At 35.7% G+C, this 24,358-nt stretch overlaps 1 protein-coding gene across 1 annotated transcript in view; it reads right to left on the bottom strand.

Moving 5' to 3' along the window:
- Positions 1-18,192, bottom strand: part of FSTL5 (follistatin like 5) — a gene marked incomplete at its 3' end in the record, with an annotated part of 66,126 nt that extends 47,934 nt beyond the window's left edge. Inside the window, exons 1-2 of the mRNA XM_027883915.1 lie at positions 18,079-18,192; positions 11,084-11,222 (exon numbers count right to left, since the gene is read on the bottom strand). Of these exons, the coding sequence (XP_027739716.1) occupies positions 11,084-11,222; positions 18,079-18,098 (159 nt within the window). The remainder of the gene's footprint in view (positions 1-11,083; positions 11,223-18,078) is intronic.
- Between the last annotated feature and the right edge of the window lie 6,166 nt (positions 18,193-24,358).

Genomic DNA, 24,358 nt, shown 5'->3' with positions numbered 1-24,358 from the left:
ACACAACCAAACTACCAGCTGCAATGGGATTAGTCTTTCACAACTTTTAGGATGAGCTTACAGTAGTTACTAAAAATTTCAGAATCATTACATCGATGATGTAACACCAAATAATAGTAGACATACCAACAAGTTGAATGAATTCTATTAAGATAATATTAATGCTTTATTACTTGCAGTGATGTATGCAAATAATCCTCAGGTAAGAGTAATACAAAGTAATGGCATTTTCATGAAACACCAGCAAATTGAAAATTGTGCTGATGCCTCCAGAGAGTGATAGACTTTACTTCTCCTTAGACAATACACTTGAATTATAGGCTGTTTATTCCACGTTACATAGCCAGAGTTGTAAGTGATAAATTAAACAAATGACTAACAATTTTAGTTTGGTTTGTTTTCATTGGAAGCAGTGGTATAGTATAAGCTTGCTAGATTTTCTTACTTCAAATTAGTATTTTGTTACATGCATTGAGCAGGGGAATTAAATTCCTTAAGGTTATATGATAGAATTAACAATAAACATTAAGCAGATGCTATTAACATTATGCAATGTTAAGGAAATATTTTTTGTTATTATACTTAGTTCATACAAACGTACTGTTTAAACATTATGCGTTTATTTTTATGAATAGTATACATGCAGTTTTGCAGTTAACAAAGTACATTAAATGAAAACTTCAAAATAACAAAAAACTAAATAGATATGTCAAGTGAAACAAAAATCTCTTACTCATCTCTTGAATCTCCTGAGACCCCACCTAAAGTACTGTGTTTAGCTTTGGAATCCCCAGCATAACACATACACAGACCTGCTGGACTGAGTTCAACAGAGGGCCACAAAGATTCTCAGATGACTGAAGCACCTCTCCTATGAAGACAAACTGAGAGATTTGGGGTTCTTCAGCCTAGAGAAGAGAAGGCTCTGGGGAGACCTTACAGTGGCCTTCTGATACTTAAATGCCTATAATAAAGCCAGAGGAAGTTTTCACAAGGACATGTCCCATTGTCATAGGACAAGGAGGAGTGGCTTCAAATGGAAAGAGACTAGGTTATTTTAGATGTTAGGGAGAAATTCTTCACTATGAGGGTGGTGAGGCACTGGAATGGGTTGCCCACAGAAGTTGTGGATCCTTCATGCCTGGAATTGTTCAAGGCCAGGTTGGATGAGTCTTTGAGCAACCTCATCTAGTGAAAGGTGTCCCTGTACACATCCCTACAGGAGGGTAGGAACTAAATGATCTTTAAGACACTTTCTAGCCCAAATCTTTCTATGACCACTTTTAATGAGGTCAAATAGCAACATTTTTGTATTAGTAAAGTTTGGGAGATCTTTCTTTTGAATTTTATGTTTTAGGCATTCATCTTCCATGTTCTTAAAAGCATTTAAGCATAATTGTTATCAATGCACAATAATTGAAAAAAAGAGGTATAATTACGACATTTTTTAATTAGGCTATCATTAAACTCTCCATTTTCTTTGTGTAGGCCTAAGCATAGCTACTAAAACCTTTAATGTTTTCAATGGACATCTTAATGTTTAGCCCCATTATTTGAAAGGAGACTGGGGTTTTTTTGTTGTTGTTGCTGATGCTGCTGTTTGGGTTTTTTTCATATGGAAAATAAACCAAACTGAAAGACATCCCATTTCCTTAGCTCTTGGTTAAAGGCATTTGAGCATAATGATGGATATGTGTTCTTGTCTGGTATGATTTACCACGGAATCAGTTATCAGGAACAAATACAATGCCCTGAGCTGGACTATCTATATGTTCATATCTATATGAACAATATAAAAGAGTGAAAATAAGACGTTATGACAACTACTGCAGTTACCCTACCCAGAATTGAAGACATTTTAAGGAAAGCATAGACTATTCAGTAAGTCCACAAGATAAGAGGACAGAAGTCTATTAGACTTTCTCACTGATATTTTGCTTTATAAACAATGGAGATAAAGTTAGAGTTTTCCAGTTACAAAACTCTTGAAAGAAAAGGCTGCTGAAGAAAGATAAATCACATATACCTAAACTTAATATACAGAAACACAGATCAATGTTTTTTGCCATGGTTCCTTGCAAAGCTTTCAAACAAAAAAATTTAAAGTTATCAGGAAAATAAATGCTAAAGAAATACTTAACATATTGTGCTACTGCAAGAGAAAAAAAATCCATGGTTCCAATGAAGTACAGATGGGTTGTTTAACTTGACATCTTGGTAACACAAAATCAGAGCAGTGGATATTGTAAAAGCAAGAAAAAAAAGGTATAGTATAATTTCATCAAATATGGTTTTATCTAAAAAATACCAGATTTGTGCTCCCACTGCATATAACACTCTTAGCAAAATTATCACAGTTCAAAATGACTACTGAAAACACAATAGAACAAAGTAATGAAGAAAGAGTTAAAATGAGTGAGAAATTTTCCTAATTCTAAAAAGCTAATTTCTTCTGAACTTGTTTTTCTACAACACAAAGTATTAAGGGTATTTTAAAATATAGATATTGAAAAGAAACATGGATGTAAGACCTAATATTTAGCCAATCTAACTGAGGCCAATTTAGAAGGAGTCTAATAGTACACAAATATTATGCTTTGATTTTACACTAAAGCCCAATGTAGCAAACAGTTGTCTTACAAAACATTATTGCTGTATACAAATGTTGCATTTCCTCAGTTGGGAATATGTTACTGTATAGATGCACAGTATTCCAATGTTTAAAACTGTAGTGGGTTGACCCTTGCTAGATGGCAGGCACCCACCAAAGCTCTATCACTACCCTCCACAAGAAGAGAGGGGAGAGAAAACATAAGCAAAGATTCATGAGTTGAGATAAGAACAGGGAGACGTCACTCACCAGATAGCACCATGAGCAAAACAGACTCAGCTTGAGGATATTAATAAAATTAACAAATAACAAAATCAGAGTAGGATAATGAGAAGTATATTAAATCTTAAAAATATGTTTTCCCCACCCTTCCCTCCTACTCAAGCTCTACCTCCTTTCCCCACAAGCCGCACATGGAGATGTGGAATGGTGGTTACTGTCAGTTCATCACAGATTGTTCCTGCTGCTGCTCAGGGAGCAGCATGAGGTCACTCCCAGATAGTCCTCCAAGAATTTCAACGTGATTCCATCCCGCAGGAAACAGCTCTCCACAAACTGCTGCAATGTAGGCCACTTTTTCATGAGGTGCAGTCCATCAGGCACAGCCTCCTCCAATGAGGGTCCTCCACAGGATCACAAGTCCTACCAGGAAATCTGCTCCAGCATGGGCTTCTCTCTCCACGGGTCTGCAGATCCCTGCCAACACCCTGCTCCAGCATAGGTTTCCCATGGTTTCACAGCCCTCTTTTGGGCACACACCTGCTCCAGTGGGACTCAGGTGGATCTCTGCATCCCAGTGGTCCTCCATGGGCTGCAGCGGCACAGGGGCTACATGGCTTCACCATGCTCTTCACACAGACCGCAGGGGATCTCAACTCCAGCACCTGGAGCACCTCCTCCCCCTCCTCCACTGACCTTGGTGTCTGCAGAGTTGTGCCTCTCATGTGTTCTCACTCTGCTCTTTTCTGTCCACAATTACATCTGCAGAGTAACTATTTTTCCTTCTTAAATATGTTATTCCAGAGGGATTACCATCATTCCTGATTGGCTCAGCCTTGGCCAGTGGTGGGGTCCATCCTGGAGCCAGCTGGCATTGGCTCTGCTGGACTTGGGGGAAGCTTCTGGCACCTTCTCACAGAAGCCACCCCTGCAGTCCCCCCTATCCAAAACCTGGCCAAAACCCCAAATGTTTAAAGTACATCATTTAATTTTAAAGTACATCTTTTAATTTTAAAAGTGAATTTAAATAGATAATTAGAATCAGAAAGATGGCAAATAAACCATAAGCTAAGTGGATTATTATTTATTAAAAAAAAAAAGTCTGGGGTACAGCTCAGTTTGTCTGTACACCAATAAAATTGTTATACATCATGTTTATAATTTAATAATATTTTATATTGATTTTTGAGTATTATTTTTCATATTATAAGCATTGTCTATGCTACAGGATATAACTTTCATTTTAACAAGCCAAGATAATAAAGGTTAATAAAAATAATAAAAGTCTATGTTTTCTAGGTAATGAAAATAGGTATTAAATCCATGGGGAAAATGACTGAGAAGAAGAAGCAATGAAAAAGAATTGAAAAATAAAGCAATTGACTGAGAAGGAAAAAAAAAAAAAAAAAGAAGACGGAATTATAAACAGAGTAGTCTTAAGGACCAGAAGAATAAAAGACAGCAAGGAAGTAATGGAAAAAAGCCGTATCTCATAAACACAAACTTCAAGTACCTGGCCTCTCTCATGACCTTAGAAATCCAAATAGCACAAATTTGAGCAGGAGCAAACCATCCCATGTACTATATCAAACAAATCTCATCAGGCTTTGTTTTGCTACTACTGTGATTGCAACTTGTGGTGATGATTTGCCATCACAATAGAATACGAAAAAACTGCTAATCAAGAATCTGAAATAAGAGCTGACTGACACAGATTGTATTTACATTGATTCCCAAAGAAAAGTAAAAAACCATTGTCTTATCTACTCAGAGGCTACCTGGAAATTATTTTCCTAGAAAGCAATGTGAGGCCAAGCTGAGTACTGAAGAAGATAATCACACTATCTCATATACTACTACTTTGTATTTTATTCTATGTTGCCACCCTGTCACATGAGATTAACAAAGCAATGTTAATCAAATGGTAGATAATAGATGTGAATCTCATAATTCCTTAAAATATTTGAGTGAGATTCATCTTTTCCACCTTAGTGATGTTCAACAGAAACAGGTCCAGCAAGAGGTTCAGTGCAATAGGTAAGACTCACCTTTGCTCCCTCACTAACCCCACTGATTTGACTAAAAGTTTACAGATAGGTGTTGCTAATGAGTATCAGTAGGCAGCTTGAAAGGAGGATTCATACTTGACTTAATTTCAGATTTTGACACTCCATCCCCTAATGACTGACTAGCTGAAAGCAGGACTATAGAAGAAATTTTAAAGGGATTTTTAGAAGCAACTTTTCTAAGACTTTTTAAAAATTGTTCTGAACATGCAGTGAGAGAGAGCAAAAATAACATGTTTAATTGATATTAGCTTATTAATGTACAACGATTGTAATGAGACTTAAAAAAAAAAAAATGCCTATGCGTTTGAATGCTATTGCCCACAGAACAAAGTAATTATAATGCAGTCTCTCTCTCTAGGAGAGAGGATTGTAGAGGATCAATTTTTATGACATCTCAGATCCTGCAAGCAAACAGATTTTCCAGATAGACACTGTAAACTGTAAAAGCTCAGATTGTTTGGAGACAGACCACACAAGGAAAGCTCAGGCTATTTTTTGAATCCTGAAGTACTACTTTCTGTGCATTTCTTTCTTGGCCATGAAACCCTAAATGAGAATAAAATCATAAAACACAGCCTGTCTACATTTTACAGGAGTTTCACTGTGCTGTTATTTAGGACAATATTTTGTAACTTTTGAGAAAAAAACTAAAAACAAAACATGCTTTCTGTGCTTTGCACTTATACATTCAAACTAATCTTTAATAAATTGGGAGAGATGCTTATGTTTTTGCCTTGCTTTGTTTCATTCAGACCAAGTCCTTATTGCTTTAACACCTCTAAATTGGACCTAATTCTAATGTAACCTAACCTCCTCTAAACTGACCTAATCCTGAAGCCTAAATTAATGAGAATCAGGGTTGAACTGCTGAGTTTAACAGTGAACAGCAGCAGTAAGAAGGGAAGGAGAAAGGAAAAAGGGAGAAAGGCAGGTTTTTCACAGGAAGTTAAAAGAAATATTTTATTCTAGAGAAATATCACAGACAAGAGTGAGGGCTGCACATCTGACTCGGTTCCTATTAGCCCTTTGGTCACACAAGACAAAATCAGGACAAGACCAGAAACAGTTTGAATCAACATGGCAAAAACAGCTGTCTGTGAAAGCTTTTAAAATCAAAGCACATCCCCTCTGTACCTTGCATGCTTAGGATGGACAATAAAATCTCTTTCCTGATGGAGGGTTCTGTACAGGCCAGGGCACAGGCCCAGGCTAAGGCTGAGGGTTGAACCCAGGCCAAAGTTGGAATTCCCTCAATTCTATCCCCTCTTTCCAGATTCCCCTGATCCTACTCCTGTCCATGCTGCCAAAGCAGACTTTGCTCTCAGTGAGGCACTACAGCCCTGACTATTATAAGTGTAGCAGTCCTAACTCCATAAATTCAGAATTGAGCCAAAGTAAAAGGAGACCAAGGGATAATAACTAATTTAGCACCTTCACTGACTGTCTCTTGAGACTAAAACTTAACAGCTCCCCACCTATGATGGGATCTTTAGCAACAAGCCACTATTGCCAGTATTATTCCCTGCTAAACCATGTGGATCACCTTGCTTGCCAAGGAGGGCTGTGTGTGCACGTTAGATACGCAGAGTTGGCGTGCTCTGAAGTATACATATGGATGTACAGGCTATATTCCATGTTTCTTAGACTCTGACAGAGAATCAGCAGCCAGCAGTTGGTTCCTGTTGGCTGCCACCTGCCTGTTTATACCTGGAAATCTCAGAGCATTCACTTTTTCACTGAAAACATTGGTGTCAGAGGCATGCAAATGACAAGAAGAAAATTCATTAGGATGCTAGAAATACTTCCTAATGATATCAGGTGGGAACCTAGGTATTAACAAATTTCTTACAATACCTCAGCCGCAATGCAAGAAGACTCCCAAATGGAAAGTACCTTACAAACTTTTCCAGTGTTTTGACAAATGAAGGACCAACGGTTACCTGGCTTAACAAGAAATTCACATGCTGTTCAGACACAGCCTAATAATTTCCAGCATAACCATGTAAGTGTAAACCATGGCAGTTACGCAAGGGAAGGGAAGTGAAAATAAAACTTTCAGGAGTGCTTTGTAAAATTCTTTCTCACTTCTGGTTCAAGACAACTCATCTCTTCCTGGTTTTGAATATTTCATATATAAACAATGCAGTCAAACATTTGATCTGCATTGCCATTATAACGGCCTTGATAATGAACATTATTATAATTATAGTTTGGTCATAATTAGGCATGAACTGCTTCAAGTTCTTAGGCTTATACTTAATCAATTATTGCAGATTTCTGTTAGAGAATTTCAAGGAAAATAAGCCTAATATTTGCAAGTCAGCAGCTCATCTTAGGTACCAGATATTAAAAATTCCACTGTAATGCTAGAGCAGTTCCAACTAATGTATAACAAAATTAGAAAACCTTTTCATTAATGCAGCATATGATAAATTCAAAAGTCTGAGAAAGAATAGTCCATAATTCCAACGGATCAAGTTAAACACAAAAAAAAATTCATTTCTACACAGTGAGAAATGGCTGCATATTTAAAGGCTATGAAGAGTAAAGCTGGGAAATCAACAATATCCACAGAACTAGATCCAACTTTTGATTAGTGTCAAAACATGTATATTTCACATAGCACTCAAAAATTAGGATTCATAAAGCATATTCTATTATAATTTTCTGCACAGTTTTAACAGCAAAAAAAAAGTAATATTGGAGACTGAAAAATAGTGCTTTCAATTATCAATAAAAATGCTGGTTTCTTAAAGGCGGCATATCTATCTTCTAAGGGAAAAACCAGATGCAGGCTATCACACACTGCAGCACTGAATATTTCTATCAATAATGCCAATTTTCCTAGTTATTTCTACCACTGAAGAAGAATATGAGCTCTGTACAACTGTGCTATAAGAAATAATTCAGCTATATATTCTATTTAAAATAGCATGAGATATTATCATGTAATTGTTCAGGTATCTGTCCTCATGTTTAAGTGATTACAAATACCTTAAAAACCACCCCAAAAATCTACTGAAACCAGGAACCCACATAATGTCATCTGTGGAGGAGGATAATGATTATCTCAATATTCTGTTACAGGAAAAATGTATGTTCATATTCCCTTTCTGAATGCATCATAGGTACACACAGAAGCCCAAAAAGTCATAAAGACCCTTCCTTAACTGGAAGGTTCTCTAATCTCTAAATTGAATCTTTAGTTAATTTTTCAGAGCTCCCTAAAAACCAGGTTTCTTACCTGGAAAAATGTGCTGAGATTTTATAGTGATCTACCTGCACGGCTTATTTTTCTCTGCAAATCAGGATTCTATGAACCACACAGATCTGAATCACAACCCAACACAAACTTACCAAACAACCACTTAGGTTAAATATCTTTGTATGAGAACAGTGGATTGCAGATGTGGAGGAATGATGTATAAAGCAGTTAATAAAACCTGATACATACAGAATCACAGAATATTCTGAATTTGGAAGGAACTCACAAAGATCATCAAGTCCAACTTTTAAGTGCACGGCACACATACAGTGATCAAACCCACAACCTTGGTGTTATTAGCACTATGCTCTAACCAACTGAGCTAAATTGTCTCTACTAATCCTCTGAAACACTTGTCAGCCATCTCTGGTTATGACAGGTGGATTATTTGTTGCAAGTAAATTATAAATATCATTCAATAGAGAAGGTTTCATTAGCTTTTGAAGATGGAGAAGGTTTTTTGAAAGTTGAGGAGGGAAGTTAAGGGACAGAACAAAGATAGATTATATCAGTGATTTCCTAAGTAAAATTATTTCAAAAGGTTTTAAGCAACCTTGAAACCAAATTTGTGCTAAAAATTTGATATTTGAAATCAAATCTGATATTAAAAAATTAAAAACTCTCCAATTTAATTAATCACATATTTTGATATCAAGCAATTAAAGCAGTGGATTACAGAATATTGTATCTTGTTCACTATTATGACATTTATATTTTCTAAAAGTGTTTTGTAAATCTTTTTTAAAAGATTTTGCAAAAACTTTTTTATCTTTTGTTAAAGATCTAAAAATTGCTTTTAACCTTTTGAGGTTTCATCAGTAAAATTCCCAGCTATAAGGCTGACTATATAAATTGATAAAAAATCTTAGTTTTTTTAATTATATTTAATTATATGTAATTATTAGCTATGTATTATAATGAAGCATGGAATTAAGGAATGTTTGAGGTTGCAAAGAACCTCTGGAGGTCACCTTGTCCAACCTCCCTGCTCAGCCATGGCCTCCTGCAACAGGTTGCCTCAAACCACGTCCAGACCACTTGACGAGCTCACTGGGCAATCTGTTCCAGTGCTCAGTAACCCTCACAGTAAAATAATGTTTTCTTATGCAGAAAGATTTTCCCTATTTATAAAGTTTTTTCCCCTTATGAATGCTTTTCTTATGCATTCAGATTATCATATGTACAGGCTAAATGCCTATTTGTAATTTCCGTGCATGAGAAGCTGAATTCGCTCATAATCGCTTTTAAAACAACAGAAGTTTTATGAGATGGATGTCTGTTCTCAACATGAACAAAATTATTATTTTAAGAGATTATCTAAGTACCAACAGGATTGTTTTACCCTGCAGGCTGACATTTGGAATTGCTCTGGTTGGACTATCATCCAAGTCAGATAAATTCCCCTTTATTAGAGAAAGAGTGATTACTCTTTTTTTTTTTTTCAATCTTCACACATATAAACTTGCATACATATTGCTTGATCAAAGCAAATATGACTCTGCTGATATTCATTATCATCTGTTTGTAGTAAGTATTCTACTTGCATAACTTAATCTAAGCACTTGATTTATTAAGTGCTTGATTGAAGCAGAAAGTCTTCTTTACCATATTATTTACGTTTTGACTTTGCGTATCTGTGCCAAAGTTGATTTTTAAAATTGACTTTAGAAAAGTTTTGCATTCCTAGCTTTTTTATACTAACATATCCCTAATACCAAAGTATTAACTATACACAAACCATTTTTTCCATCTAGACATATTGCCTAGAAAAAAACCCACCATATCTTCTTCGTTTTCCAAAATAAATTTTTATATCAAGTTTTCAATATTTTTTCTTTATGTTGTTTACATAAAAACCATGTATGTATGATCCCCTGCAATATTAAACTTGAAATGTTTATGACCACCTATTCCAAGTATTATACAAGCATTATCAGTGGATTAAAGTATTATTAAGAAAAAACAACCTATTATTAGTTCCACATACATTCATTAAGGTCAGAGAGCATCTAAATCTCAGAAATGCTCATTATAGCCCATATACACAATTGTATAATAAAATTTAAGTTTTAAGCTTCTATCTTCCATCAGTTAGAAAATTTTTTATATTTAATCTACATAGTATACAATTGTCAGGGAATAGGTAAATATTTTACTTGTTTGAGAACTCAGTTATCAGTTCCTCTCCCTTATACACTGAGATAGAATCACACAATACTGGGTCTTTTTTTTTGAAACTGAGGACAAAAATTATTTTTCATGTTTTATGAAAAGTATTGAGAGATAAAACTTGCCAGATCTTGAAACATTAACCAAAACTAACATTTAGTTTCTGGCTATACCTAAGACTTTTTTTAGTTGAAGCACACATATTCAGAAAGGTGAAGTTTTTTAGTATCTTTGTTGGCCTGACAGTAGGCCTTAAGGCTCCTCAGATGTTGCTTCCGTAACTACTGCTGTACCAAGAAGAATTAAGTTGATCAGATCTATGCTAGTTCTAGGTAGCCTATGGAAATACTACAGCCCTTTTCCTTCCATGCTTCTTTGATGGGCAGTTCCCTCGTTTGCTGCTTGGTCTGAAATTCAGTAAGGGCTGGGACAAGTCATTGCCTCTAGCAGATGCTGACAATTGCTTTAAGAGACAGCCTCTCCTGGATATCTCTCTCTGAGTTTCTGTTGATACACTTAATCTCTGGTTTATGAAACTAAAATAGATCTTAGCTCTCTGGGCTTTCAAGTCAAAACATTTCTTGTTTGCTCATTTACTTGTTAAATCAAGTATATATTTTTGCAGGTGTTGTTACTGTAAAATTTAATTTCTGAAAATTACTCCAAAAAACATAAGCAAGATAAGGCTGGAGTGTAATTTATCCCTTGACCATCGAAGAAAATCAAGAAGTGTTAGAGAATAATCCATACCTTGTGGCGTAATCTTATTAGGGGTTGATAGGGCCTAAAGTCGTACCCTTCCTTGACTGGCCACCCGTCTGCTCCCAGCAAAATGCATCCAAGAAGTAAAACAGTAGACCACCACATAAACATCTTTACAGGTCTGTTTCTGTCAAAATAAAATGTAAGAGTTCAGTGATGTCATATTACTTTGGCATGAGCCATATAATAAAAGTTTACAATACTGATATTCCATTTGTGGACTTGAATAAATATGTAGATATAGGGCAATCCATCTGGCATAACAGTAAAGACAGTAGCATTTGGTTGTGTATATCAATGTAATATCAATTTGGTTGTGCTGAACAGAGCAGTTTCTTATCATATGAGACAGTCACTGAGGAAACAACCAGGAAAAACCACAGAAAAAAACCCAGAACATAATAGAAAAGCAGTGGTGAAAAATGCAAAACGTTTTCTCAGATGAAGGAAAAAAAATGACCAGCAGTCAACTTTTTCTTTCAAATATAGGCTCTCACAATGCACTGTTCACAACCTTAAAGGTCTATAACAATCATACACATTTATAGATACATATGGCATGAGAGTTTCTTTATGTGGTTCCTAATGGACCTACAAATGTGCATTTTGTCAGCTTTTTTTGAATCTATAAGAAATATGCAATAATCATTACTGATATTCAGCATTTCTGTTGAAACTATAATGTTAAATAGACAACATATAGAATGGATTCTCATCACTTCAAGACACTCCCAAGTCAGTCTGCTTAGTCTGTGTTATTTAATCCTGCATTATGGGACAGAGATGAACAACTTTCATGCAGGCTGACTTACATGAGTGGTTTGGGTTTTTTCCCCTTTCTGCCTTGCTTTTAGTTCACTTACCCCAACAACATATAAATCTCTGATAAACATAAAGATATACAGGAATAAGTACAAAACATTCTAAGTGTGCCCTGGGAGCACAGAGTGTGTACAGAATGTTAAAGTCTTGCCTGACATTTTCTTTTCTATGGAAAATCAGCTGAGCACAAAATGTGAACAAATTGGGGATCACTTATTATCCTGTATCATTTACAGTCATGCTCCTGGCAATACTGTTACACAAACTGTGGATTTGATTCCTATCATTCTTCATATCGCAGTAGCTCTCACAGAAAGTCTCTGCCTCTGAAGTTAGAGACTGCATAGAATTAGTTCCTGTGGAGATATTAAAGGTAGTAAATGGACTCTAGTCTCACTCTATTCACAGTCTCAGTAACAGGATCCTACTTAAGCTTGCTACACTACTTTGGGGACTACTCCTTCAAACTTGGTAAAACCTCCTAAAGGTTGCTGTCTGTTTCATTCTCACTCCAGCTGATTTTTTACCAGCCTGCCTTGCTTTCTCACTTGTAACTCAAATCAAAGCTTGACATTTGTACACCATACTACTTTGAGTTTTGTTCCACCAAAACCCACCTCATTCTGGGTCTCCCTAGTAATCAAATTTAACATTTCTTCTTATTTATCATTGTTTATTCCAACAGTTTCCACTTCAATTACCTTTTCTTGGTGCTCCAGCTTTTCTAATATATGTAGTAGAAGTATCTCTCCTAAGAGAGCTCACACAGAATATATTAAGTAAAGAATAATTTGAAACACAGAAAACAAGCTCTATTACAGAGAGTTATTTTACATAAATAATTTGTGACTTATTCTTTTACACCTTTTCTGTAACTGGATATTATACAGAAGACAGGAAATAACACAGTGAATATCTTTTCTTGGGTTCCCCTCATAATTCCACCTAAACAGAGCTGGTAATCAGATGTTCCAGTGGACCTTTACGATGGGATTATTACAACAATAAGCTTACTGACTTGAAACACCAAAAAGGCTTATTACAGAACTCTGAGGTTTCAAGTCCATTGTGGTATGGCATTTTCCTTTACTGTTTCTGTGCTAGTTCTCAGTATGACTGTTATTGGAACAATAAGTCCATTAAAGGAAAAAAAAAAAAGAAGAAGAAAAATCAGAATCTTGACTTTTAATCTCAAAGAAAACATCTCTTTATTGGTATTTGTTAAAAAAAAAAAAAAAAAAAACTTTGAAAATACTTTATTTCTGACTTTCAAGGTCAGCATTCGATTAGTTTCGCACTTGTGCATGCTAAAACTAGCTATGCACAGTTGAAGCTTTGTCCCCTTTATGCACTTTTGGAATATCTCTCCATACAATGAAAATTTGGTTGGAGAACAGTCATTTCACAGAAGATGGTAAGGGCAGCCACATTCCACCACCCTCCCATCTAAACTGTACATATTTTAGCCTCATGTGGCAGAAAAGAATAGAGTCCTTATAGTTTTGAAAATTGTTTGACCTTGAAAGGCTTATTCTTCGCACTTGTACAGAAGAAGAGAAAATTATTACATACTCAGTTTCTGACTTCATTGCCATTACTTGGATGAACACTTAAGACATAAATTTAGAAAGTCAGCTTTTTGGGCATATGCCGCCTAAAATCCCCAAATTATACAGGGTGTCTGCAGTTATTATTTGCTTTTTTAGAAATTAAAAAAAATCAACTTTTTTTCCAAGTACCATAAATTGAATTTATTGCACATCTTTTAAAACTACTAGCAAAACCACAGTTCTACTTAAAACAGTACTAAGTGTTCATTTTAAGAAAAATTATGATCTGTCCTTAAAGGCTTACACATTAAAGAGTTGAACTAAAGAGCAGGAATAAAAATTACTTTTCAAAGCTTCCCTACATCTCCAGATTTTGTTGCTGCGCATAGGTGAACAGAAAGAAATAAGATACAAAGTCTATATATTCGTGTTAACTAAAATTACTTTCTTCTTTTTTCTTCTTGGAGGTACAGCACAAATGATAAGTAAAGGATTTCTGTACTTTTTTTTTTAATGTTGTATTATCAATGGATCAGAAATCGTGGTTTTATGCTATGCATTCTAGGGCAAAATTACATATATCTGAGCTCAGTTTTGCAATATGATCTAGACTTTATTTACTCATTAATTATAATCCGGTAGAATCTGATGTTTCAGTGTTTAGATAACATTCTTCTGTGTTTTTAACTCCATTAGTTATATATTTGTAAAGGAGTTGCTTTTATTTTTTTATTATAAGACTATTTTTATCTTCTCTTTCTTTTTAGTTTGTTTCAAGTCATTCAGGACATACTGAGTTTTAAGCTGTCAAATTTTCCGTATCATTAAACTTGAATATATGAATGACTACAATTACTTAGTATGCTTTTACTAAGTGCACAGGATATATTAAGTAGTGTATTTTTCACTAGAACTGAAGATAAGTGGGCTTAAGAAATTTCAGGGTCAAACAAATGATTAATTTAGTTAAATTTTAGAATCAAAACTATGTTTCACAGGAAAATGCTGAAAATAAAAGATTTTAAGCAATATTAATACAGATTTTAATAAATACTTTGAAATATAGGGCTCTTGAGTATAAACAACTTAGTTTTTTGTATATTTCTGCTATCACTGCTTAGAAAAGTGAAAGAAAGAGTTCTACTTTAATGTCCCAGACAGTATATATACTACACAGAGCTTTGGAAGGGGTGGGGACTTAATCAAAGATAAAGAAGGCACAAATTTCACTTTCCACCTCTCAGGGAAATTGGCACAGACTGAAATTTAGGATCTGAATTAAGCAAACGCACAGCCCAAGAAGACCATGGAGAGACCAGCTTTGAAAGAAATGTTCCAAGAAATAAGCAAGTGTTATTCAATTACGTTTGACAATTTCAGTGAAATGCTATTGAACAGATAGTTTTCTTTGTGAGTTTGTCACGTCGCTGAGGCATCACCCTGAAAGCAGTGTAATGAGTTTGGTTTTGCTATTTAAGTTGTGAAATCAGACTGTCAGGCAGATACATTTCTGACCTTCACCATTTTTTCCAGTGATGTGTTTGTTCATGCAACATACGTAAGAAAATATAAGCTCTACCTATTACAATACATCTCCTACATAAGGAGGATTTCAGGACAAGACAAGATAATAACTTACAAGTTGGTTAATATAATTATGAATAGTCTGCTGCTTTTTACTCAATTCTGAAATTATTTAAGTTATTTTTAAGGCCTTACAGAAGTAAGAAGTAATTCCATCCCCTATTTTCACCATTCTAGTGCTTAAAATGCTTATTTTATTTTTCCCCAATTTCACCAGGCTCTGTCATTAAACAGCTATAAATAAAAATGTATCTTGTTGTTTCCATAAATGTTGCTTCAGTTCTTTATTTGCGCTAAGCACTGATGTGATACTGTAAACAGAGGCAAATATTGTTTAATAACTACTTGTTATTAAATTGGTAGCCAATGGTGGATGTTTGAAAGAAGTAAAGAGGCAGGGATAACATAGTATATTCCCTCGAGTCCATTTACTGCCTGAGCTAGAAACTGCAGCTCACCAATTTGTCTAATAGCCACTGATGGGGACTTAGCTCCTTAAGTTTGTCTCCTTCATTTTTTAATGTATATTTTTTATTTTCATAACATTACATTGGTGTCAAGAGTGTTGTTTCTTTATATTTATATAACTATGTTTAGAAATTTGATTAATTTATTTGGTTACACTCTTTTTAAACAGATATCAACCCGCATCTCTGCGTTTTCCTGTTTTCCTTTTTCTTTCTCTTCACGTTCCTCATTTATAATACAACCTATGGGCTAAAATGTAAAGAAAAATAAAAAAAAATTCCAGTACACCTTTTATTCTATATATGATTTGTCTGCCAATAAACACTGAACTGACATTCTTAAACAACTACTAGCAATAAATCTATATCTCCCGTACTATGAATGCAAACATCTAATTTACAGCTACTCATTGCATGTAAATAATTAGGGTGTGGGGGTTTTTTTTACCCTCACTGCATGCAAATATTTAGGGTGCTGTGTTTCTTTCCTCATGTGCGTTAATTCTCATATTAACAATTACCTTCATGTGCTATTTTAGCATTAAACTGATCTATGTTGTAGGAGTCTTTGGTGTTGTTCTTTGTCAGCCCCAGATTTGCCTTGAAACCCGAGGCACCAGAGTGGAGAATGTGGGACAGATAATGGTTATTCCTCACTTCTCATTGCACAGCAAGTTCTTTGGCATCAAATTTAGATTTTCCTTTCTGATTCTCAGAAAGCTCTGTCATCTCACTTTTTAGCACATTCCCAGAGCATTCGTGAATCTGATGCATCCTGCAGTTTTCTCACTATTGACTTCTCTCCATTTCTGTTACTTCTAAAACTTTGATAAATTATTATCTATGAGAGGATTCTTTTATTCTGTGACAAGTTTGTTCCTTAAAACCCTTTGGTGAGAAGTATTGCTGAGAGAGCTATACCTTCTGAATTGACAGAAGAAATACCTGAGGGCATCTCACTTGCCTCATTTAGGTAAGGGAACTGGAACCCTCAAATATTTTTCAGCAATTTTTCTTTTAAACAAAGGAAACTACATGAAAATAGAATTCCCACCATTATCCCTGATGATCAGCTACTCACCCCCGAGTTGGAGACAATTTCTTCTAATTCTTGAGAAAATGCAAAGCAAACCTGTAGTTCCCTTTTCTCCTCTGATAGTGCTTTTCACCCTTGCAAGTTCAGTATTTTGTGAAAATCAACCTAAATCCCAGTTCTGACACCTTACTTATAAATACCTAATAATGATTAATATATTTCACAACACCATAGTGTGTTTCTTCTCAAAGTTATTATGATTTCTAATCTTCTCAGCAGTTGATTGATAATGTAAAAATTGCTCTCTGCCTGACTCTTCTTTGTTGGACTAGGATAGAATTGTCACTATGAGAGTTTAGCACTATGTTTCCTGTCCCCATGCTGTAACCTTCACAGAAAAGATTGAAAAAATGTCATATTATACACAACCAGTTCCAAATGTGATAATGTATATTTACACAGTGTATTTAAAAATCTAATTAATATAAGCTGGCTTAGCCAGAGTTTATATGAAGAGCAGAAATAGACACAATTTATGAGAATATCCTATTTTAAAAGGTATGATATTTAAAATTAATCCATTTCCCATTTTCAAATGCTTTTTTCCAAAATTTCTCAGCTATTATACTCTCTTCTGGGTTAAATGGTGACTAGCCAGGATATTTGGCATTAAGAACAGAAATATAATTCATTTGAAAACATAACTCTTTCACCCCAATAAACTTATCTGATCAACTTAATGCCTCTACAAAGTATAATAAATGAAATCTTAAATACCAGTTTGATCACTGCATTCTTCCTACCTTTAAAAGAGAGGACACCTCAGATATTAACCTGGCGTTATTTAACAGGTCACTTTTAACATATCAAGGAGTAGTACTGTATACTCTCAGGATATGTCAGTCTCTGTCTTTTACATACTACTAATCTTAATTAAAAAAAAAAGACATAAAATTAATTGTCTATTTTGTGTGGATCAGAAAAAGATCATAAGCTCTGTCACCATATTCAATGTTATTAATAGGTTTATAATACAGTTACAGTAATAAATATGAACCATGCTTCATTGCCTTTGACTTTGAGGATTTCATTGCATGTAATGATGGATGCAAATAACTGTCCAGGAAAGAACAGACTGCTACCATTTCTTAAGATGTCTTTATCTACTCTTATGGTTTCATGGCAGAAAGGCAACTGCAAATAAAGTATTTTTTGTCTAAATAGAGATTATTATATTTCACCGACTTCGAACAAGTAGAAGTAGTCTTAGCTAAAAGCATCTTTTCCCATTAGCCTGCCTCTACTGTACCCTAATGCCTCATATCTTTGTAGAGCCTGTGTCATCAAAAACCTTACGACAGACATTATACTAGAGACAGTATCATAGTCTCTCTCTGAATGCAGCTATAACCCATATTAAGCAAAGTTTGTCCTTGTCAAAATGTTACGTGGAAAGCAGATCACAGTGTTGTGATGGCAGCTCTTGCCCCCAGGACTTGCTGACAGCTCTTGAGCACTGCATACCTCATGCTGTCACCCTCCATTTCTCCTCCAGAAGTGGCAGCCACACTCTGAACCAGAGTTGTTAGGTCACCTTAACTGCGTACAGCAGGCTTGGGGCTTGCAACAGTGAAGTGCAGCGCTGCCACGGCAGCCAACAGTTCGTGCATCTGTGTACCAATCTGTTCCGTCTCTCAGCTGCTGCTTTATGTGGCTACAGCCACTGACTGCTCAGGCACATGCTCTTCAGCCTTCACCCACCAAAAGAGGCTGGCACAGTCATTTTGGAACAGCCAGAGATGCTGCTGACAGCACATGTGCTGGAACACACATGCAGTGAAATACGTTTTTTTAAAATACCTCATGAAAAGCACCCGCCATGCCAGACGAATCCTGCCTCTTCTGATTGCTGCCCATTTCTCCCTCACTCCTTTTCGGATTTAAACTGCAAAACCATCATACTGCACAAGCAGCAAGTGGAGTGCAGACCCTTGCACTCTTGGTCCTGTGTAACTGCACTTGGTCTTTGTGTAGACATTACAAACTTGTCAGGTGTCTCCAAGGCAAGTACCTCAAGGCACCTCCGTGGTGAGCAGCCAGGACAAGGGCCACAATTCCTTGCCTTTCCCTATTACTCTCTGTCCTCACACCACTTGCACTGCCAGGTGCTGGTGGGTAACAGCAGAAGCCAAGGTAGTAAAGTGTCTGTGAGGGTGATGCAAGCAGGATTCATTTGCCCAGGGCTTTTGTAGAAGAGCTTCTTTGGAATTGGCCCTAGAGGCTTACAGTGGTTCACGTGAGCCTGTACACAAGTGGCCTGAGTGTGCCAGGGGCATTTGTGAAAGGTCAAAACACCTAAAACAGAGATGGCAGCGAGAACACTTATCTTTGCTGAAATCTTTGCTGCTAACCTCATGCTCTAATTTAATCTTACCATTTTCTGTATATTATTTAATTATTTATTTAAAGGATGACTCACAGATGCCTTATTGTTAGTGACCCAAGTGTCAATTAATTATGATGAAATGAGAAATGAAAATTTCAAACCATTTTTAGCATGTTCTTCATGTGGTCTCTTAATTTCTTTAATATTACAGAAAGAAGAACAAAATGAAGGTACTGTATTTCACACATCTCAGAGGAACCTTTTTTAATGGATCTGTGTTGGATTTATTGATCTATTTTTTTCCTAAGATTTTAATATCAATGTCAGGGTGGTTTTAGCATCATTGATATATGCAAGTGCAAGTTTGTGGAAGTTATACTGTTAGCAAGGTGATGTCTTTGTTCTCTCACTAAGCAAATTTGTCACACCTGGTTCCTTAATATCCTAGAGGATTAATGTTTACATCATGGCAGTATCTGAACCAATGGGAATTCAATTGCTTCATGTTATGAAATCGGAAATAGTAAACCTGCCAGCCTAGAACTCTAGTGAATAGTTTGATAATGCTAATATTTTACAAAATTTGTAAATTACCACCTAATATACTATTGTGTAACTGTGTACCTTGCACATGCTAGAAAAAAAAGTACTTTGGTTTTCAAGCTTTTGATTTTGTCTCCTTAAATAAAATACAGCTGATATTAGTAAATGGAAGAAGAAACAACAGTGTTGACACTTCTGCAGTAAAGTGTTGTATATTTTGGAGCAGTTATCCTAGAAAAGGTAGAATGGTCGCTTAAGATACAACTTCTTTTTTGAAAAGGTAAACTGCTAAACTAAAGACTGAAATTCTACATATTTGCTATGATATGTTAATCTACCACCCTTATGTTATTCAAGGATTCTTATTATGTTCCCTCTTATTATTTAAGGAAATTCTGGCATTTGGTAAAACATTAGTTACAAACAAAATCATTGAAACCTTTATGCTCTTGAACTCCTTGAATGCATGCTAAACCATATATCTATCATTAATTCAAACAGCCATTATCATCTCTTTGTATGAAGTATTCTGTTTAATGTTACGATTTTATCCCTTTACATCTTTGAAACTCACTGCAGTAAAGTGCTCTAGCCAACAGACATGGATCCCATCTTTTTCACCCAGTTAAAGACATTTTTCAATAACTCATCTGGGTTAAGTCAACACACCTGCTCAATACCACCACGAAAATGGCAAAGACTGGAATGAACAGGTTTGGGTTTTTAACCTCTTATTGGATTTCAAGTAACAAAAAAATTAAAAAGAACTAAAAAGTCCTAAAACAAAAAAATTTAAAGAGAGAAGGTAGCTGAGAGCAGGGGAATTAGTGTTTCAGCAGCCTTCAAAGGTTGGGAAGATAACTAGAGTGCATATCAGAGAGAAATGTGATATGGGAAAGCCTATGACATGCAAGAAACCATGAGTTCCTCAAACACAGAAGGACACACTCTGGTATGACAGAGAGGATTAAACACAACAGTGCAAACACCGACAAGAAATATGAAATTATCAAACCGCAGAGAATAAAGATGCATATGGATTTTGGTCTAATTGGATCGAAACACAGTTCAATCAGTAGCCAAAAGGACTTATGAATGTTGCAGCTATTTAAATAAACAAGGACTATTTGTAGCTAAAGGCAGTTTGTCCTTATCATAATTGAACCAAAAATACATTTGCCCTCCAGTACTCTCCCCTAGGGCCCACATTAATATAATTATCTACTGATGAAATCCTGACCTAATTAACAATATGAAAACAACTCTAAAATCCACATGTGATATCTTGGGTCCAGAATTTTACCCTTTTTACAGGATTTAGTGAAAATATTCACAAGGATGGAAACAAAACTTTAAAATATCTCTGTTAACTAAAATGAAAGAAATTCAAAGTTGATTGTGATTATCTTTAAAAAAAAAATCTATGTCCATTCATATAGTTTCACAGAAATATACAAATAGAGGAAAGTGTTCCATACTTGAATAGCTAAAATAGTTAGAGGTATTTTCTCTATTTCAATTCAACTGCTGTGGAGTTTTTCTCCTCTCTTCTTTCCTGCTTTGTGATGACTTGACTCACTTTCTTCTTTACTGCCAAAAAGGTCAACTTTCTTCATAAGCCTGAATTCAGCACATTACAGAAAACCACACTTGTTCTGTCAGTCATAAAGCTGACATGAGTTCCCAGTGCAATGTGCTTGGACGTTAAAGTCCAAGTGAATAAAAGAAGGATCTTCTCTCCTTATGCAAATGAAATTAATAGACTGAGTATAATAGGAAGGAAACACATAAAGTTCTGAGATTTTATAGAACAAAAAACCTCACCCTATCACACCTGGTAAAAAAAATGACTGTGACAGCTGACTTGGTCTTTTATATTCTACTATCCCCAGTAAATTTTACATCATTACAGGACATATTAATTATCCATGAAACAACTGAAACCTTCTTTAAATTTTGCATAGGTATTTCTAATAAAACAATGCATTTCTCTTATTGTAATGCTCACAATCCTGTCCAATAGGATCAGAAACTTCATTTCCTGCTATGTTTTAACTGTCTTATACTATTTTACTGGATTTTATTGTTTATGTTTTTATATTGCTCTAATATATCTATTAGACAAAAGCCTTCCAGCTACATGCTGGAAAGCTGACAGCAAATCAGAAAACCTACAATGTCCTGATTAGATTGTAGCTAAATAGGAATGTAAAATAAGATTTTTTTCAATAATTCATTAGCTAAAAAAACTGTTACTTCTAAGAAGAATGGAATGGGGATAGCACAAATAAAGAAAGGAGCAGACAGTATGTGGTGATGAACTGGTAGTATGTTAAAGGAAAGTATTTTGTTTCTCCTCAACGACCAATGTTTTCATACATTGAAAACATATTTTTTTGTGTTCATTTATTGACCTAAAAAAAAAAAAGTTGCATATATTTTACTTGTTTCAATTTTTTGAGTGTTTTATTTGCTGGTTTGGGGTTATTTTTGAAAAGGCAAAAAGGTAAATATCTTCAATTTTACTCATACAATAGAAATACAAGAAAAAGTTAATATAAAATTGACTGGTATGAACTTTTCACCATCAATGTGCCACGAAACACAAGAAAGAGCATCTTAGCTATATATATATATATATTTCAGCAAGAAATTAGTGCTCAGATGTCACCACCAGACACTCACATCTGATACAAATTGAGTGCATAGGCAAGAACATCCCATCTCTCTTCTCACATAAGGGCACTCTGAAGCTACAGCCTCAAGCATAACCACCCCACTTTCCTGAAATGTAAGTCTCTACTCCCTTTGTCATCCCAGCTTGACATTATTCCCCAATTTTGAGTCAACCGCATAGACTCTGGGATTGTCTAGGACATCTCTGTGAAGCGCAACACTCATGAAAAGGAGCCAGGAGACACCACTGAACATTCCATTCCAACTGCTCTGTCACAAATGCCTATCAGATGACTGGTGGCAAATGTCCAAGTGCTGCAGCTACACACAGACGCTTTATTGATGAATCAGTTACCGAAGGCACGAATGCATCCGCGGTGCTGACTCACGTAAGCATCCATATGTTATTAGAACTGAAAGCTTCTCTTGCCTCTGTATTTTGAAGGTCTGGGAATGCCTACCCTTCAGCAATTTCAAACATTTCGTGTTATGCAGATGAGATTTTTTGCAAGCCACAAAACAGATAAAACTATCAAAACAGAGAAAACGTTTTTGAAAGTTATTTTGCAGGAGGTTACATATGAAAAAAAAAATCCTCTGGTTCAGCAACATGTAATGGAATCTGAAAATTATTTACAGTCTTGCAGATTTGGCCCACGTTGAAAAATCAGGATTACCCTGCCTAGATATGGAGGGGAAAAATCTACCTTTCTTTCTCATCTTCAGTGTCTTAAAATTGCATAAATGAGGGAATCTGCACATTCAATGAAGAGAGGGAGTAACAATTACTATCCTCCAGAGTAATAGAGCACAAAGATCATGTCAAACCACAGCTGATAGCAAAAGCAGGTCAAACCTCTGTCTGGCTCCTCCAAAAAGAAGGCCTTGGACTCTGTCCTGTGCCAATAGAAAGTTCCAGCAGGAAGGAGTGTCAAAGAAGGATAAAGGCAGTAAATGCAGGGGACCAAACTGATGCATCAAGTTCACTGTTCATCTTGTTGTCGTGGTGTAGGAGATGAGGGAAAAGGGGATGAATCTAAGAAAGTAGCAGGAATATGCCATGTAGCAATGCATACTGCTCATATTCCCTAATTTTTCACTTAATAAAAGATTGCCAAGCCTCAGCACTGACACTGCAGCCAGTGGCTGCAAGTTCCACATTAAACACTTGGAAACAAGAGCAGAGCCATTGCTGTTCTCTCCTAAAGCTGGTTGCTTTGGGCAGCCTCCTGTTCTTAAATCTAGCCACACCAACTGCACAAGCTCCAATTTGAGTACTGCTCCCTATTCATGGTCCGTAATAGTAAGACAGCTTCTGAGGGTCCTACAGTTCTGAGTGACCAATATGATAATGCACAATATACACTGGGGAGAAAAGAGAGAAGGTGCCACTAAAGGCATTCAAAATTATCCCTTATTTCCAAAGTTACTTGACTTCTTTGAACTTCATCCATGAAACATAGCCTTGATTAGCATCTACATTTTAGCCCAGTTTTGGCTTCTCTAAAAGCCTAAGGGAGATAATAATCTCAACAGAGAATATTTATAAATTACTCCAGAAGGACCATTTACAAAGCTGGGCAAGATAGCCCCTTCCAGCTTTGAGTTTGGGGGTTTTTTAAACCATAATGAGGTATCAGAAACATGCCCAGGATGATAAACGCAGCCACTGTTTGCTTTAAATCAATCTCTTTCTAGAATAACATTCCCATAAGCCTATCATCACCCACTAGAAAACCTAATGTAGGGAGAAAGTATCCCACCAGAAGCCCTGAGAGAAAAGCTTGAAACTATGTCTTGGGATGTGAAGGGGAGGGAGTAGTTACCTGCAGCTCAGTGACTGAAGTCGTAGGACTGTGTAGCTCTATTCAACTTTTATCTCAATTACTGTTATAGTCTACTGTATGTCTATAGTAACACACTAATTCAGATCAGTTTTACATAATTTTTAAGGAAGCTAGTTTATTCCATGAGAGCTTAAAATTATTTTCGGCCATGATATTCCAGCTGATAGGTGGAGGGCAATGGAGCAAAAGGTTAATTTCTAGCCAGATCAACTCCCTAGTCCAGCTTGCCATTCAAATCACCACCACACTGGTCAAAGGTGGAAGTATAGGAAAGACTGGGAGGCAGGAGTGGCCCCAGAACAATTAATATTATTAATCTATTCAACTATTATGTCAAAGTGAACACAGTAAA

The sequence above is a fragment of the Empidonax traillii genome, unplaced genomic scaffold, assembly GCF_003031625.1.
Source record: "Empidonax traillii isolate 1590-97213 ecotype Southwest subspecies unplaced genomic scaffold, ASM303162v1 scaffold137:size1056949, whole genome shotgun sequence".
Classification (NCBI taxonomy): Eukaryota; Metazoa; Chordata; class Aves; order Passeriformes; family Tyrannidae; genus Empidonax; species Empidonax traillii.
The sequence above is the reverse complement of the archived record's forward strand: the minus strand, read 5'-3'. Positions and strand labels throughout refer to the sequence as shown.